Raw genomic sequence first — 19,950 nt, forward strand, 5'->3', positions numbered from 1 at the left:
TAGGGGGCAGATTCCAAAGTAAAGCAGTGCTGGTCTCCAGGATCCTGTAATCACCACCACACCTTACAGAGCATGATACTCCACTCACATTTCCACACCCAAACCTTTCAACAAACCTATGCCCAGGTGCTAAGAACAAAACTGCTCTGCATTCACCTCTCCCAGCCCTCCCCCGGTGTTTGACATATCAGAAATGCCCAGTAAGCCTTTGATGAACAAGACAGGAAGGTTTGCCCTGAGGAGGAAGTGAGCCAATCCATGTAAAGCAACTGAACAATACCTGACTGAGAGTAACTGAGGACAGATCTAAAAGGATATCTGTATTATCGTGTCCAAGTAACCCAAGGAGAGACTGCACATGCTTGAACTCGAACTCATGACCCTGAGATCAAGACCTGGGCTGAGGGGCACCTGGGTGGCTCAGCCAGTTGAGCATCCGACTCTTGGTTTTGGCTCAGGTCATGATCTCAGGGTTGTGAGATCAGGCCCCGTGTCAGGCTCTGCATTCAGTGTGGAGTTTCCCTGAGATTCTTTCCCTCTCCCTCACCCCGTCCCTCCCCCTGCTCATACGTGCGCTCTCTCTCTCCCTCTCCCTCTCTCAAATAAATAAATAAATAAAATCTTAAAAAAAAAAAAAAAAAAGACCTGAGCTGAGACCGAGAGTCAGACACAACCGACTGAGCCACCCGGGCGCCCCAGCAGTGGTTTAACAGACTCTGGAGTCAGACTGCCTGGGTTTGAACCTGATTTAGTCACTTACTTCACTTCTCCATGCCTCAACTTCTCATCTGTAAATAAGATCATAAAGTTCCTATCTCACAGGTCTACTGTAAAGAGTAAATGAATACATAAAGCACTTAAGAAAAATGCCTGGCCTATAAAAAGCACTACATGTTTGCTCTCATTTCTTCTCCTGCCACTGCTGTTATTATTATGTCTATCTTCCCTTCTAGAATGTACGCTTCTTAAAGACAGAAATTATATCTTTTGTCTCCCTATATCCACAGATGCCTGCTTAATCAAATGGCCTCAATTTAATTTTATATCAGTGTGCTTTAATTTAAAAAAAGAAAAGGAACGTAAGCAGGGACTCTTGAAGTTACATATGCCTCATTCAGATGCTGAGGGGCTGGGCAAAAACCACCTCTCCAAAAATCTGGATTCTGCAAGGAACAAAATCTGGAGACTATAGTTCTTTAAAAACATGCCTGTATTTCAGACAATATCCTTACCACTGTTTTTCCCCATTATTATTTTTAATCACAACATTTATATATATTTTTTCTAGTTATAAAATACTACTTTCTATAGAAAACTGGGAAAAGACAAGCTTTCAAAAAATAAACAGAAATCATCCATCCATTATCTCAGTGACCAGAAATAACCACTGATAATATTCTGGTAGGTTTAAGTAGTTTTTCTCAACTCATAGCCTGCCCCCCCCACCAAAAAAAGTAGCCTACATAGTATACAGTTCTATATTCAATTTTTGCCATTGTTGTTAACATAGGCTGAACAATTTCCCTTATCATTAAGCATTCTTCTACAACAGGAAAAGCCAGTATCGAACACTTGTCACTCCTTCTCCTTCCATGGCAAAATCCCTCATTGAACCCAGTGCCCTTCCCTGCTGAGCCCAGACATGGCTTCAGAATCCTTCTCAACACAGTGTTCCAAGAAGAAACCACCAATCAATCCAAGAGCGGGTGTAGGAGATTAAGCCTATCTGAAATGTCTATTCTAAATAATACATTTTAAAAAGCTACATCGTATTTCCTTATGTGGATCTATCATAATTTATTTTACCAATCCCCCTTTGTCATTTAGATGGTTTTTCAATCTTTTCCCTTACAACAAATGACACTACGATGTATGTATTCATAATTATTGTTAGGATAAATTCCCAGGAAGGTGCCCAGTCAGAAAGTATGCATAACTTAACAGATTTTGCTCTAGCCTGCCAGAAAGGTACCAGCTATGAAGTGCCTATTTCCCCCACAGCCTCCTCAAAACCAGTATTATCTATTTAAAATCTCCTCCAATTTGAGATGAGAAATACAACTTATTTCTTATTTTGCACTTCTGATATTAAGTTAAAATTCTGTTAATGTTGTTTCTCCTTTGACCATTTTTATATCAGGGTGCTCATCTTATTTACTGATTTATAAGCACTCTATATATTAAGGAAATTAATCTCTGCCATATGTTACAAAAAAATAAACCAACGAAAAATATTTGCCCTTTAATTTGTACATTGTGCTTTTTAACATAAAAGTTTTTAAAAGCCTAAGTAGTTAAATCTTTGCCTTTATGAACTCTATCTTACATGCACCCTGAGTAAGGTTTTTCCTACACTAAGATCAAATATATTTTATGATATACTATCTCTATGTTTATACATATTTAAATGTTTAGGAGTAAGTAAATCTGAGATATATTTTAGCATATGATATGGGGCAAAGATCCAACTTTATTTTCTGCAAATGTTTGGCCAATTGTCCCAATACCATAACCTATCCTTTTTCCACAGATCTGAAGAAATACCACCTCTATCATACACTAAATTTTAATGCGTACTCTAATCTTTTTATGGGTTTTTCACTTCATTTCACAGATTTGTTTGCAAATTCCTGAGCCAGGACCACACTTCCACATTATCATGGCATATTTTACCTGTTACCACAAAACATTCTGTTGTTCTTCTTTTCTAATGCTTCCTTGTCTATTCTCACCTGCTTATTATTCTAATTTCAAAATTACTTTTCTCAAGATTCCAGTTTTTTTAAGGCTCCTTCACTATGCGTACAAATAGATTACCCTTTTAGATCACTAGGTTCCTTATCACCTAAAGCATGGAAGCCAAATCAGAATCATGACTTGGAAGGGCTGGCATAGAATTCAGGTATTGGGGCAGCAGATCTGTATAATCTTTGAACCTAAAAGGCTCAGCAAATCCCTAAGGCTTATTTGCCTTACATGAGTAGTACTAGAGAGTAACTTGACAAAAGACTTTTACAGTTCATTGGGAAGAACTGACAAGGGCACTAAATAGTACTAAGCAAAGTCACGTTGAGTACAAGGAAAAGGTGTGGGGACCTGGGGTATAATCAATGAATGAATGTGAGCCTGAAGAGAAGCCTCTGGTAGTATCCCACAGGGCTCCATCCTTAGGCCTGTTTTTTGTTTTTTAAAGATTTTATTTTTAAGTAATCTCTATACCCAATGTGGGGCTCAAACTCACAACCCCGAGATCAAGAGTCGCATGCTCTTCTGACTGAGTCAGCCAGGTGCCCCTTACACCTGTTTTTGATGAACTTAGGTGAAGATATATAAATGGCAAACTTAACTAATGTCATATAACACAAAGCTTATAGAGACAGTGAACACAGCAGCTGACAAAATCATTTCAAAAAGTTCCTGACAAGCAATAATGATGGGCCAAATCTAACAGGAGGAAAATTACCTAGGATCCACACCGAGCACTGCACTGACCCATAAAGTCAGGTACAAATGCACGGGTGAGAAAGATACGGTTTAGTAAGAGCACATGTGTAGAAAGGACTTGATGGTGTTAGTCAATTGTAACTGCAATACAAATCAGACCATGAGATAGTTCTGCCAGGACGGAAACTACTACTCCTTCATCTCCAGACACCCAGCACCGGGCACACTCCCTAGTCCACCAAAGAAATCTAGCAGATACCTGCCAAAGGAAGGAGCAGAGGAAAGCAGCTGCCACAAAAGCAGCTGTGGTTTTAGCCTGCTTAGAAGAAAATACAAGAGTTATCATGCAGATCAGATAACCCTTAAGGTATATGACATCTGTTACGGGAACCATACTTTATTTAGGAGGGCTATGGAAACTAATTTGGGGAAGCAACTGAGATTTTAAGGAGTCTAGACATCCTCTCATAAAAGAATGTGTTGAAATTCTTTTTCATTCCAAGTTGAAATCTTATGAGTCAGAGCTGCCAAAGATGAAACAGGTTTCTTTGTAAAGTTAGATCCTTGTCACTGGGGGTAATTAATAAAGGGTGACATGAAAAAAAATCAAGAAGGAGAAGGGAGAATGGACTGCACCTTTCAGTCCCTTCCAACCTGGAAATTCTTCTTCCAACTATGCAGTTTTAACCCAATGTTTTTAAGTTTAGAAAGTCATAAAATTATCAAAACAAAACCAACAAAACAAGCAAAAAGTCAACTGTGAGCAGGGAAACATCACAAAAATACCACTGGGGCCCAATGTTACATTAATAATGAACTAGAGTAGGAAACCCCTGGACTTGGGAATGGGACTGACCTGGGTTACACCCCAGCCACAACATTTATAGGCTGTGTAACCAAGAGCAGTGTGTTAACAAGCATTCATGGGGCACATACTAAGCGCCAGTCACTGTGCTAGGTACTGAGGAAATAACAAATAACAAAACAATCCCAGCTGCTGTCCTCATGGAGCTTCTAGCAAGGCACAAATCTAAACAATCTATTCAATGCAATTAATTGTAAGGATGTCTAGTGTTGCCCAAGAAAACTGTTATTGGAACAAAGAACATAGGGCCCCAGTCTGGACAAGGGAGATGGAGAATATTAACTAACCTATCTCTAAACTTCAACTTCCTTAAGCTTCCTAGCTGAATTATAGTGAGGATTAAAAGAGATAATAAATATAATGTGCCTAATAACAGTTGGCACATAGCAGGTGCTCAATAAATCTAGGTACCCTCAAGTCTGCTCTGCTATAACAAAGAAAATTTTCTTCTCTTTTGGCTGACCAAGAATAAGCCTCCTCATTTAAAGCACACACTACAATATTTGTAAAGGACTGACTGTCTAGGGATTAGGCATACCTTTAACAACAGCTGATGCACAGCTGGAAGAAAGGATCAAGTTAGAGGTCAATGAGAAAGCAATAGAGCAACATATTAAAACAGTAACCCAGGCTGAGGCGGGGTCATCAATTCCATCTGGTATGACAGAAAATATTCTGCTCGTCTGCCCATGTACATTTGCTTCAGACCAGCATGATGTTCTCATTCAACCACAAGAGTGAATATTAGCAAATGATCAGTGAAGTCAAAAATACCAGAAAAGCAACAGAAACCAGTGAGTTCTCCTGCAATCATAAAACCAGCTATCAATACATAGGAAGCATGAGGTTTCTTCCACCCAAATGAATCAACAATTCTCAAAGTGTGGTCCTAGAACCCCAGGGTGGGGTAGGAGCTGGCCGGAGATCCTTCAGGAGTCTATATGATCAAAACTATTTTTATGGTAAATCCAAAACATTATTTGCCTTTTTCACTCTCATTCTCTCAGGAGTGTACAGTGGAATTTTCCAGAGGGCTGCACAACACGTGGTGCTATCATTGCCCTGAGGGCTAATGAAATGTGTGCTTGTATATTCTAAAATTTCCTAAGATAAGCACTTTGGGGTACTCAATAATTTAAGAGTGCAAAGGGGTCCTGAGACTAAAAAGTTTGAGAACCAATAAACTAAGTAATTCCAGCCCTACAAAAATGAAGAGAAGGAGAGAAGGAGCACACTCTACTTTTGTGATGTTTGGGAGAATGATCACACAGTGCCAAGTAGACGCTGCATAAGAATTGTCAATTGAATCTGAAATGCAGCCAAATGAAGAGAGGCATTTTTGGGTACGCAATCAAAATGACAATTGCATATATGGGAAAATAAATTTGAACGTTTCTGATCTCAACCGGAAAGTTTCATTCAAATATGCTCTAGCAATTTTCATCTTAATTGCACCTCGCTGGTCTAGAGAATTATAAAAGACACTGCACCAGTAAGAATTCAAGAACTCAAGGTTAAAACACAATGCAGTTTCCTACCTGCTTTTAGATATGAAAAAAAATGTTCTTTATGCATAATTTCAATTTTTGAATGTTGTGACTTAAAAACTAAAATAGTGTATAAATTTGGACGGAAAACACTGTTGTTGTTGTTGTTTTTAATGCAATAACATTTTCTTAAAACCACTTTATGAATTGTAACACTGGAGCATCTGTGGTAGCTAAGATGTAGATGGTGAATATAACCTGCAGAAACTCACTGCTCTACACCGACAGAAGTATACTTAGAAGCGGAGAAAGGCAATATTGGCATTCCAAAAAGTACTGTGGTTCTTAAATTTCTAGTGTTATCAACCTATAGCATAGCTTTCTCATAATGTATCCTCAGGTTCCAAGCATTGGGAATGTACTATGGATGACCTCAACTATGTAAGACCTCTCCTGTTTACTGAGCACTTACAGTATGGCAGGAACTGTGCTAGGTACTACAAACAGAAACAAACAAGACACAGTCTACCTCCTGAAAGGCACAGATTCTAATGTAGGAAAACCACTGAGGAAGGAAGTAACAATAGAACAAATGACAAAGATCACATTCACCGTGGGCAAAAATTTAGGGAAAGAAACCAGCTGGTAGAATGAAAGGCCAGGGTATGGAATTTGGCAGGAGCTATCAGAGTTTAAAATACATCCCCTTCAATTGAAGAATTCAACACTTCCGTATCTATCCCACAGAAATAATGCACACTAAGACATTCACTGCAGCATTGTTCACAAAAGTCAATATTTAAAATAACCAAATATCCATCCAAAGAAAAATAGTAAATAAATCACGGTATCTCCACACCATGAAACACACCGCACCGATCACAAAACAAAAGGTAAACATGCAGGGAAAGATCTCCTGTTATGTAAGTAAAACCATCAAGGTTCAGAATATGTACAGTATGATTTAGGTAGGGGAAAAAATTACATATGTAAATATATGTACAGAAAACAATCTAAAGGAATACTCACAGAGACTATCTCCGGGTAGCGGAACAGAAAGGGGGTCTGTGCAGTGAAGGAGAACTTTCATTTTTTACTTTACTTATGCACTGTTGGTGTTTTTTATGACAGTCTGTTCATGTATTACTTGTATAATCAAACACACCCATGCACACACAGACACAATGCAGTATGACAAGTGCTACGATAAGGTAGAGGTCAGCACAAAACTGACAGGACTCTGGTGTTGGGAAGACTGAGCTCTGATCAAAGAGGGTTGCGGCCTGGGTCCAGTTAACGAGGTTCTCCTCTCTCTATACCTCCTCATCTACAGCACAGAGAGGACGTACTGAATCACATTAGCCTCACTAGGTTGCCATGAGGTCTCTATGCCCTCTGATACCTCTGTGCCTTTGTTCACGCTAATCACATTGCCTGGAAGGCCTTTCCATGTTCTCTTCTGCCCATTAAAATAAAAATCATTCTTCAAGGCCAAGCTCAAATACCACCTCTTCTGTGAAGCCCTCAATAGCCCCCAACTTGGTATTCATGGCTTCTTTCCCTATGCTCTAACAGCACTCTGCTTCTATCTCTTTAAAGTATATTTCCTTCTACCCTGCATTTATAGTCAGTCTCCCTAGTAACCTATAAACTGGAGTACAAAGACTGTACTATTCAACTCTTAATTGCCTAGGGGCCTTGGACCTATTAAGATTTATTAAAAGTGTATGTCCTGAGAGGCAGAAAGACAGGGAGGGAAGAGAGATTTAGAACATTAAAATCTGTATAAATATGCAATTCCTTTAGTTAGAATTCATTTTTTTTCCCTACCTAGATCATACTGTACATATTCCACACCTTGATTTTTTTTGTCATACAACAGGTGATCTTTCCATGTTAGTACTTGTCAAGATGGACTGAAAGACACCAGATTCCTCATGACAGCACCTCACAGTACACGGAGGTGCTGGTGCAGTGACAATCACATGAACTGTCACTCAGTGAGCACTTACTGTGTGCCAGGCACTGAGCTAAACACCTGCCATCATTCTCACTCAATCTTCACAACAACCCTGTGAAGGAGGTTTTATTTCTTTATACAGATGAGATACCTGAGGCTAAAAAAGGAGAAGTGACTTACTCAAGGTCATGTAGGAGTCACACCCGTATCTGTCTAACCGCAAAGCCTTTGAAATTTTCTCACCAGTAAAGCTATCACTAATGACAGGCATGGTCAGTTTTCTTTACGCCTTGAGAAGAACAATGCAGAAAAGAGTTAACATAGTAGACCTGATCTTTACAAGCATCTAGTCCTAGGCTGGTATCTGGGAACTTGGCTTTTGAAAGGTTCCCTAAATGATAAGGGTGTTTTGCCCACCTGGAGCACTTAACTTCTGCTTTCCCTCTGGTAGTGTGGAATTTTGATAGTCACTGCTGACAGAGAAGGCCTACATAACTTGTTTTCAAAAATATCTTGGACTCTTAAGTCTCACTCAAATGCGCTTCCCTGGACAGAAACACTACACACGTGCTGATGTATTTCACTGTTGGAGAAAGGAACATGTCTGCGTGTAACCCAGGCAGAAAAAAGACAAGGAGCCTATACATGAATTTCTCCAGAGTCCAGCCTTATCTGTCTTTCCCTCTTGCTGATCCTGTTGTGTGCCCTTGAGTACCACTGATTCTGAGCCCTATGAGTCTTTCCAGTGATTTCCCAAACATGTGGGTTGTCCTAGGACTCCTGACACAAATCACAAAAACCAAAGCAGGCAAAACAAATGAAAAACAAAACAAAAACAACAAACATAACATGTAGGAGGAAAGAGGGTTTCAGCAAAACAGAGCCTTACTTCTCTGGATTGTCTGGAAACTTGATCCGCAACTCTTGGTTTTTATATGATCTTTTTTCAAATGTAAGGATCATTTTCTTCACTGAGCTCTCATCTAGTGGTTCCTCCTGGTATAAAGGAAACAAACAGCAACAATTTCAGTCCAAAGGGATTTCTTATTCACTAATCACTACTTCTTTTCTATGGCTCTTTCATGCCATTCTGCCACTCACCTTCCTGGGTTAAATATACAGTACATACTTTATCTCCCCCACTGGAAAGAAGGTTAAGGGTCTAGATCACATGCTACGTTGTATCACTCTGTCTCACAACTAGTTCAGGAAGCTCAGTTTAAGGTTTTAAAGACTAGCTCATTCAACAAATATTTCTTGAGCATACTGTATGGCATGGAATAAGCAACAGTATTAGATAGTTTAATTTAATATTTACCCATCCTTCTCCTTGTTGTACAGGTAAGATAACACTCAGGTTTAAAAGAACTCGTTCAAGGTCAAACCCTGAGTCAATGACAGTGGACCTCAATCTTTGGGAATCCCCACGCCAGGGGTCGACAAACTCCAGTCCACAGGCCAAATCCAACTCACAGCCTATTTTTGTACAGCGCATACCGTAAGAATGCTTGTTAATTAGCAACAGTCACTGCTTTGCATTTCTTACACATTACTGTTTCAGGTCCTTACTAGCTACTGGGAAGGAAATCAGAGAGGCCCGATATAGCATCAAGAATTTAGTAACCTCACTCAGGGGAGACATAAAAAACTAGTAGAACATACAGTTTTCTTATTTCAAACACTGGAATAATAACTACAAAGGTAAATAAAATGAATTTTTGTAAATGGAATCATTTTCCCCAAAAAAATCAACAATAAAATTTCAAGAATGTTTTCTCCTCAGTTTCTTTTCAAGGTTAGAGTCACGTGCTACAGTGCACTCTGCCTCTCTGACACCCAACTCCTGGCTTCACAGCTTTTGTGGCCACTGACCACAACTCACACCTAAAAGCAATACAAAGACTGCTATTAAGAGAACCAGAAACTGATCCTTCTGGAAAGCACTGAATCATCTCATAATTGTATAAGTACTCAAAAGTGTTAGCTATGATTTTATTGAATTTCAATGTTCATATGTTGGGTTTTTTTGTTTTGTTTTGTTTTTGTATATTCAGTTAGCCAACATATATTGGGTTTTAAGTAGGAGTTATCTATAAATTCGTTTTGGGCATGACAGATTTCTTAGATTCTATCAATGACTCCTGGCCCCTGAGGACCTCTGTTGGACTCCCACCCCATGCCCAGTATCTGTAGCTTAAAGAGAAACTTCACAAATTGAACTCAGTGCCCTGGCTCAGTCAAGACTCAGAGTCAAGCTTCACTACTTACTAGGCACGTGGTGATGTTACTTTGCTGAATATAATCCTCAAACCCTCACCAAGTCCAACAGACTCTACCTCACAAGTCTTTCTTGAATTCATCCACTTGGCATTCAGAATAAAATTCTAAATCCTTCACATGACCCATATAAAAAAGGTATGGCAGGATCTAGCCCAGACAATCTCTCCAACCCCAAACCAGAGTAAACATCCCTTTCGGTGGCCCATGTCTACTTGTTCACTGCTGACTCTCCAGTGCCCATCACAGTGCCCGGCACACAGCAAGCAGCCAGGGAAGATGTGCTGAAGGCAGGCAGGCAGGCAGGCAGGGAGAGAGGGAGGGCGAAAATATTACCTGTCTCTTTCAAGGTCATGGAGATGACCTAAAGAGATGAGGTGCATAAAACTGTTTTACAAACTACAGGACACTATATTAACATAAACCCTTATTGTTACTACTAGCAACAGGCACGATGCACCCAATGTATCATGAGGATTTCACTAAGTAATCTAAATTTTTAGGAAGGGTTAAATCACTTTCAAGAAACCTCAATCTCCACTTCTTTTCTTTCCCTTAGCTAACATCTTGCCCACCCTGCAGGAAAAAAAATGTAATAGTGTTAATACAGCTCTCATAGGATCCCCCAAATCCTAGCCTCTCCAGGGTTTGGCCTTCCCTCTTTTAATTTCCCTCCAATGCTGGGGGAAAACTGAATTATCAGTCTTAGTCATCGACCACAGCAGTATCTCCAATAGCTCAACGTCAGAAACCAGAGGGAGATTTCAGAAAGATGAATGCTGGTGATATAGCACAAAAAGGACAATAATATTTTACAAGTCCACGTGACTTTACAGGGGCAAACATCACTTGTTTTTCATCAAATGGGACTTTGGTGGCAGTGAGAAAATAACTCCTGGACTTGTAGTCTTCCATGTGTCATTTTTACAAAGCGATCTCTTTTTCCCTTGTCCCTTAACAGAAGGCCTGGTCCCACACTACATGTCTGTCTCCCAGGCTAGAAACCACTTACCCATGACAGCTACTATCCTAATCCTCCAGTACCAGCCTTGCCCTACATGGGAATCATACCTGCCAATTAACTGCTGCTGCAGGGCTAACAGACTGAGCCGAAGCTAGTGAGGAGGGAGGGAGGGAGGGAGGGGGAGCCGAGAGGGAAGTAAGGAGAGAGGATGTGCTACACACACGGTTTGTCTAAGCCTAGCAGGGCTGCTGCCCTCAGAGAGGAAATTCAGGACCCTCTCCCACCACAGATTTCCAAAGTGTCACCATCTTTTAGGGGCAGACCCCCAAATTAGCACTGGTACAAATCCTAATGAGAGAGTTATTGTCACAACACAGTAAAGACCTTTTTGGAATATGAATCCATTTTTTTTTCCTTCTCAGATTCACACTCCAGCTTCATTTTTTAAATCCAAACTTAGCATCATGTCTTTCAGGGAACCAAAAAACAGCTGGCTCTTAAGAATCCATTTCCATAATTCATTTTTAACAAAATGCCAGGGTGAAATAACATGCAAGTTAACACTTATGGATATAAAAAGACACTTAGGTAAGGTCATTTTATTTTTAATCACTGGTATTTTACCTCTACTCTTTTTAGCTTCATTTATTCATTCAATAAATATTTATCAAGGGCCTACCAAGAGCTAGGCACTGCACTGAGTGCTAGAGATACAGCTGTGAACAAAACAGAGCCAGTCCCTGTTTTCATAAGAGGTGGGGGAGAGGATAACAAATGAGTAAAATAAACAAACCAGGATTTCAGATAACGGTAAATGCTATGAAGACAATATACTGACCAAAGTGATAAGAGAATAACTTACAGGGCTACCCCAGAGATAGGAAAGGCTTCTCTGAGGAGGAAACATCTGAACTGAGACCCAAATGAGAAGAAAGAAACCCGCCATGCAAAGCCTTTCGGGAAGAGCATTCCACAAAGGGCACAGAAGTCAAAAGGTCCAGAGGTAGGAATGAGCATGCCTTAAGGCATCTTGAGGAACAGCAAATAGCACCTCTTTTCCTAAACTGTATTTTCTCAGTTACACCTAAATACCTAATCTCTTAGCTCCACCTTGAACTTCTTCACCTTTGCTGCTTTGCTAACGCCATCTCAACTGAAAAGCCTCCTTCCACTAGTGTGATAAAATGCCACTCCTCTTTCAAAGACTACCGACTACATTAAAAAATGGAAGTGCCTTCAGTGTGCCCGGCCTAGGAAGCCTCCCTGACCCTCCTCAGTCAACAGCGACAGCCCCACAGTCCAGTGCTCGGGCCTCGATTAGGACACGTAATCCAGAAGAATTTAAAAACTCTATCTATAATGATCTTTACACTTTGAAAAATGCTTCCCAACTCCATCAGTGCACTTCACCTTCCCGTCAATACTGTGCAGTAAGTATTCTTCGCCCTGTTTAATAGATGAAGCTGAAAAGCTCAGAGGAATGAAGTATTTGACCTAAAATGACACTCTACAGACACTGCGTGTCAGGGCCAGCCTCGCCTGCCACCTTACCTCTTCCTCTTCCTCCTCGCCCTCTCTGTCAATAATCTGCAGCAGTCTCTTTTTGTCATCGTCTGTTTCTTCTACCACCGCCATTTCCTCTTCCCGATAGCGGCCACGGTCTCGGGGACCAGCCTGCCTCCGACGCATTTTCAGCTCTTCCTCTTCATCATCCCGGGGACGTTTTGTGCCCCTGTTGGGCTGAGAAAGAAAAAAAAGAAACACAGGATTCCAGAGCTGGAAAAGACCTAGAAGGGCACACGTAGCAGACATTATAAAAGCTTTCAAGGATTCACTGATGAAAAGCTCCATACAATACGATTTCTCCCACAAAATGAAGTAAAGCTCCAAGTGGTCATTTTTTCAGACCCGTAGTGATTCTATAAATACATGACTAAAGTCACCTACAAGGTAGTTGGCTTTTTTTTTCACCGAACTTTTTTAATATGCTAAGTTTTATCACTTCACAAAAGTTGCTGTGTATATAGAAATCACAGGGAACACAGCCACGTTGAGATGGGTTAGGCTCAATTTATTAGTTACAATACAATTCCCGACACCAATCCCTTCACATGGTTTTAATTCATGTCTATGAAAGACTACAGTCACTCACAAGTAGTTCAAGCAGAGAAGATTACCTATGTAACACCCAAGGGTCCACTGGACTCCAAAGTCCTACTTTATGGAAGAATAGGGTAGAGTAAGGCCCAGAGGTAGTATTACCCAGAGTCCCAAAGCCAGCAGCTGCACTGAAAACACAATCGGCACTTCCTGGTCCAGGGCTCTGGCTGCCACACTGTTAGGTCCTCGTTTTGCCTTTGACGCTGCAGTCCACGGAGGAGTTCTTAACAGCAGCCTTCCATTAAATTGGAATAAAATGAAGCACTACTGAAATGGGCTTCAGAGCTGAGGAGAAACAGCACTGCACCAGGAATCAAACAGCCCAACGTATCCAAGCAGCTCAGGTTACTACTGGTGCAGCTCTGGGCATGTCATTAACCTCTCTAAACCTTCGTTTCTTCATCTACAAACGGCAAACGGAAATTATAACCCTTTTCCCTGTGAACTTCAAAGGATGCTTGTGTGTGTGTATATGTTTACCATTTTTTCTCCAGCTTCACTAAGATATAATTGACATATAACATTGTGTACAATGTGATTAGTTGATTCATATATATATTGCAAAATGATTACCACATAAGTTAGTTAACACCTCCATCACCTCACAAAATTACCTTTTTTTTTTGGTGGTGAGAACATTTAAGATCTACTCTCTTAGCAACTTTCAAGTATACAATACAGTATTGCTAACTAAAGTCACTCTGCTATACATTGGATTCCTAGAACTTATTCATAACTGGAAGCTTGTACCAAAAGGTTGCAAACTTTAGTGAAAGAATGCTAAATGAAGGGCGCCTGAGTGGCTCCATCCGTCAAGCCTCTGCCTTCAGCTCAGGTCATGATCCCAGAGTCCTGGGATCAACCCCGCATCAGGCTCCCTGCTCAGCGAGGAGTCTGCTTCTCCCTCGCCCTCAGCCCCCACCCCCCACCCCCCACCCCACACTCACGCATGCTCTGTCTCTCAAATAAATAAAGTCTTAAAAAAAAAGGGGGGGGGCGCCTGGGTGGCTCAGTCGTTAAGCGTCTGCCTTCGGCTCAGGTCATGGTCCCAGGGTCCTGGGATCGAACCCCGCATCGGGCTCCCTGCTCCGCAGGAGGCCTGCTTCTCCCTCTCCCTCTCCCCCTGCTTGTGTTCCCTCTCTCACTGTCTCTCTCTCTCTGTCAAATAAATAAATAAAATATTAAAAAAAAAAAAACGCTAAACAACAGTACTAAACAAAAATAAAAGATTATTACTATAAGGTAATACACACGATTCTGTCTTCCTCAACAGAAGACATCTGTGTTAGGTTCAACGAGCTTTTCTTTATATGTTATAATAACTACACACACTAATAGTGTGCTAGGTGCGACATGGTTTATTATGACCAACAGAAGAGAATGTCCCATTTGCTGCCAACCTGCTAAGTTGTTTGGTGGTGATAAGAGACAAATTTCTACTATACACATTACACATCTCACCTCGTGACTTATAACCCACACTGCTACTGAACTGCACTATCCCAGTGTGCAAAGTCATTTCCCTCTATATTCACATACCCTGCTGGTTCCACATACCAGGTGTGCCAGTAAGTCTAAGCATATGACACTGCTTAGAAAACTCACATTAGACAATTTGGTTTGTAGGTTACCACCTGCTATTTTTCACTCTGTTCCTAGCCTCCGTGAGATAGATTATCATTTGATATGATAACACTCTACTTTTATAAACACAAAAATTATAAAAATCTATTGTCAATACTGGCACTTAGAAAAAGAGGAGAAAAAGAAGAAAATCAATATGCCGGGTACCATGGACCACAAGCAAAAGGACGTGGTGGTTTTCATGTGAGAAAGAAAGGAAAGGTAGCTTGATCCCTAAAGGAGGGCAGGCTTCAAACCAGAAATCTGTAGCTCCCCAGCAGGTAAGGAACTTCAGCCCCCTGGGAGCACTAATTCTTTCAGGCGCAAAAAACAAGGCCTGCTGCGATTCTGATTAGCGTGAGGCTGCTGCAGCAGTCAAATCAAAGCACGGGCTCCATAGTTCTCCACAGAAAGGAGATTTCTGGATTGTTTATCTCTGAGGGCAGAGAGAAAAGGCAGTGGACCACAATTAAAAGGAAAAAGCTAAATACCACCATAGTTAAGAAATGCAAACCTGAAAGAATACTGGCAGTGTCATCTTTGGAATACATCTTCCAATCTACTTTTTTAAAACAAACATCTCAAAGGTAGGGGAAGAGTTTCACTTTGACCTCTAGTAATTTCCCCTGAAATAGCACTTCCCTCCTGCAGAACTTAAAGCATTTCTCTTAATCTTCACCACATCTCTGGGCAAGAGAAGTAGGTTAACAGTTCTATTTTCTAAGCAGGGAGAGGGGACGCCTGAGATCCTTTAATAAACTCTTGCAAAGACAACCTGGTCTCTTCTCAAAGTTGAACCTGATCTCTGGGAAGTGTGCTAATCTACCATGATTCCAGGACCCTAACTAAGATAGGCCCAAGGGACTTTCAGTCAAGAACATATACCCGTAAATATAAGTCATGTAAGACCCTGGCCAAATTAAAATATTTGGTAAACCATTCATAAAACAAATAATGTATTAAAGAACTGCAGAGCTTAAAGGATCTTCAAGTCATAAGGTGGCCCAGTGGCAGTCCCAGGCTTCCATTTGGGTCATGTCTAAATGGGGAAATGGAGACAGAAAGGGCCAGGATGGATTCTTGAGACAAGAATAGCTCTGTTAATCATAAGGAATAGTCTAAGCAGAACATCCCTAAGAGGGCAAATTCCAGGTTCACTGTTTCTACAACTCCCTTCTCCGTCAGACATTCAGCTTGAGCTCCCCTCATGACAACTCTCCAGCAGAGCAGAGCAGAACCCATTAGGGTGCTCTGCCATGATTCCTTCACCAACGTTATCAGCTCCCACCTCTAACAGATAGGTAAGCTGTTCAAAGGCCCAGAGATATTTTATTTCAGCCATTTTTTTCTCCCAAGGCAAAATTTTAAAAACTTTTGTTCTTCCCAACAAGGGTTGTCTCTTTTTCAGATACTAACACTCCAAAAAGAGAAGTTTCTACGCATTTCTGAAATTTGACCACTCTGAAGAATAAAGGCTGGGATTCATTTCTTTAACAAATATTTATTAAATGCCAACTATGTATAAGGCCTGTGCTGGCAACTGGGGACATAAATGTAAGACAAATGCTGCTTTGCTATCAAGGGGCTTAACAGTCTAGCACATAGCTGCCCAATTAAAATGAAATGCAGGGCGCCTGGGTGGCTCAGTCGTTAAGCGTCTGCCTTCGGCTCAGGTCATGATCCCAGGGTCCTGGGATCAAGTCCCACATCAGGCTCCCTGCTCGGCGGGAAGCCTGCTTCTCCCTCTCCCACTCCCCCTGCTTGTGTTCCTGCTCTCGCTCGCTCTCTCTCTGTCAAATAAATAAATAAAATCTTAAAAAAAAAAAAAAAAATGAAATGCAAACCATAGATGTAATTTTAAATTTTTTAGGGGCCACATTTTAAAAAGTAAAAAGAAGCAGGTGAAATTAATTTTAATATTTTTAATCCCATATATTTAAAATATTATCATTTTAACATGTAATCAGTATTTTAAAAATTACTAATGTGATATTTTACTTTTTTTTCATACTAAATAAGTCTCTGGAGTTTGGCATATTACTTTACATTCACAGTGTGTCTCGACCCAGACCCAGCCCCAGCCCCATTTCATATGCCCAACTGCCATACACAGCTCGCGGCTACCATACTGGCTACCACAGGTCTCCACAGGTCTAGAGGACTTTCATCCAAGGGCTTTCTGTTCCCTGATAAAGCCAAAATGGAACCGTCTTTCCAGCAACACTACATAAAATATGGACTCATAGAAAGCTGAAGTCCTATTTGTGAAAGGTCCCCACAAAAAAATGATAAAGCTAACAATACCCTGACCTGGAAATAAACGTCTACATTATATTTACCAATATTCGCTACTGAGAGAGTGATCAGTTACACAAAACAAAGCAAGAATACATAAGTGGGGAAGAATCTGAGAGCTGTCAAACCGATTCCACTACAGAAGAGCCAAAGGGCTCTGGATTCAGGAAGGGAATGTAACACTCCAGCCTGTCAGAGAGGTCAACAGCTCAGGCATGAGCTCTCCTTGTGTCTTACAAAACCAATCCCAAGAGGATTAAGCCATTCTTACCAGTCACCTTTGGAGATTAATTTGTTTTGGTATCTGAAAGGTGTTTGGAATCCCTCAAGATGAAGGAATGACAAAAGAAACTGTTCCTCATAAAGTCATTTCTTTGTTTCTGCTGCCCACAAGACTAGAGAAAAAATGATTAACTCTTAACTTCTGATGTACCAGAACATCAGCCTTTAACGATTTTAAAAATCTTCTACATTCCCTGCCTTACTCCCAATAGGTGGTGAGCGGTATAAATGCTCACTAAGCATTTGCCACCATCCAACCACACAGCTGGTTGCCTTTCTAGGTTACATAAAGGATTTCCACTTGTTCAAAGCTTATGGTAAGCTTCAAGATTATATATATGAGAAGCTTTCACTTTCCAAAGATCTTGAAGCCTAGTATGTGTGTGTATGTGTGATGGATGATATTTATATCCATCCCCCTGGAAACAGAAATCAAGACATCTCCATGAAAGCTTGGAAAGAGTTAAAAAATTAAATAAGTAATCTGCCTAGGATACTCCCTGCGTACCCAGACAATATCCAACCTAAGCTGCAGGTTTCCTTTTTCCCTCTCTCCCTCTCTATTTTTTTTTTCTTAATTAAAAAGCAGTGAGAAGCTGTAGCTATAATGAGGAGCTGTGGGAAAATGCAGTTATATTGGGCTCAGAGTAATGTACCATAGGAAGAGGCTACATCACCAGAACGAATCCTAAATTAAAACTCCACTATGAAACCAACTCCATTTCCTCTGAGCATGCAATCTATATTATCGCATTTATGGTCTTGTCTTGACCTCAATTAGACTTGGGGGTGGGGGTGGGAGAAAGGGGCCTTCTATAATAAGCAATAATGGCGTCATTACGATAAATTATGAAAACACCCAGCACAATTATTAATGTGAAGAGCACATCTATACCAGGATATAACAGTGGAGATGTGTATGGGGGGGGGGGGTGTCTAAGTAAGTTCAATATTCCAAGTTACCTGGGTTAGGAGGAGGTGATTTTCATAAAATGTACTTTCATGTTAATGGAAGAAAAAATATGTTCAATTCTATTAAAAAATGGAAAAAGTCAAAGAAAATCTTCTATAACATCATAATAAGCCAGGAATTTTTCACCTAGCACCAGGAAGCTTCAGAACTTCAGAAAAGGGCCTTTCAACTAGGGTCATGAAGTACTATTTCCTAAATATCAAACAATGGGAAAGACTCAGAAAGTTGAGCTCAAAGGGTAATCTAGTTTATCCCTCTCTTTATAGAAATAAGGAAATCTGAGCCCAGTGGCTTTAAGCAATTTGTCTGTGATGGGCAATAATACAAAGCTTCTAAGTCCCAATATAGTGCTTTTCCTACTTTGCAATACTAACTAGCTAACTTATTTGCAATTGGTGATACCCTACATGGAGAATTAGTTTAGGAGTCAAATTTTCTTAAATTCAAATCCTAGTCCCTCTACTTAGTTAGCAGTTCTGGAAAATAACTTACCCCCTCTAAGCTTGAGTTTTCTCAATCTATAAGCTAGAAACAATAACCACTTTCATATATTTATGTATATATGTATATATTAAGCACACAAACACCAATGTTTCTTTTTAAAAATTTTTTTTATTTTATTATGTTAATCACTATACATTACATCATTAGTCTTTGATGTAGTGTTCCATGATTCATTGTAAGGCCAATGTTTCTAAAGTGCCCAGCAGAGTTTGGCTCATAGAAGATAATACAAGTAGCTTCCCACCTCTCTTGGACACATTTGATTCAAAAATCAAAGAACCTCAAGGTTGGAAAGGGTGTTGACCATTAACAGACTTTTTTAAAAGGAAAATCTTTTTTTAATGTCAAAATATGACAGACCCTACCCCCTACTGTACCTTTTAATATCCAATGACTGAGAAAGAACACAGTGACAAATATATTACTATCTATTTGGCAATACTTTTCATTGCATTTGTGTTTTTAACCCCTACATGTATGAGAGAGAGAGAGACAGGGAGAGAGAGAGAAGGATTAATTTTGAGAGACCAAGATTGATTCTACAGAAAATGCCTGTGTACATCTGTATGGATTCACAACCTCCTGCAGTAATTCTGAAACGCTAGAGACATCCAGACTTTAGGAAGCCTTGAACCTAACCCAATCGTCTGAGGTTTGAATCCCCTTTAAAACATCTTCACTGGGTATAAGCTGGGCTTCCTAACACTTCCAGTGACCAGAAACTTAACCCCTCCCTAAATTGTGCCCCTTCCATCTTTGGATCACTCAGAGAGTTTGTTAAATTGAGGAGAAACCTTACAACTTACAACTTTCTTCCTTGGTCCTTAATCTTTCTCTTTAAAGCAATATAAACATGATTAGTCCCACTCTCACATTTTAAAAAAAAAAATCTTTGGATTATTTCAAGACAGTAATCCTATTTCTTTCTTCCTCTATCATTGCCTTTTCTTTTTCAGAATAAATACTTTCAATATGGGGGGGCGCATACAAGGGGGAAAGGTAGGTATACACATGATTAAATTCCTTCCTGCCATTAGGCTTCATAATTTTAAAGCCTTCTGATACCTCTAAAGGTAATTAGACATACGGAATGTCACAAACCCAGGCTGTGGACGG

At 40.2% G+C, this 19,950-nt stretch overlaps 1 protein-coding gene across 1 annotated transcript in view; it reads right to left on the bottom strand.

Moving 5' to 3' along the window:
- CTNNBL1 (catenin beta like 1) overlaps positions 1–19,950 on the bottom strand; it is a 157,286-nt gene that overhangs the window by 112,670 nt on the left and 24,666 nt on the right. Inside the window, exons 2-3 of the mRNA XM_032420188.1 lie at positions 12,549–12,737; positions 8,646–8,752 (exon numbers count right to left, since the gene is read on the bottom strand). Of these exons, the coding sequence (XP_032276079.1) occupies positions 8,646–8,752; positions 12,549–12,737 (296 nt within the window). The remainder of the gene's footprint in view (positions 1–8,645; positions 8,753–12,548; positions 12,738–19,950) is intronic.

This window comes from Phoca vitulina, unplaced genomic scaffold (genome assembly GCF_004348235.1).
Source record: "Phoca vitulina isolate PV1807 unplaced genomic scaffold, GSC_HSeal_1.0 scaffold22, whole genome shotgun sequence".
Lineage (NCBI taxonomy): Eukaryota > Metazoa > Chordata > Mammalia > Carnivora > Phocidae > Phoca > Phoca vitulina.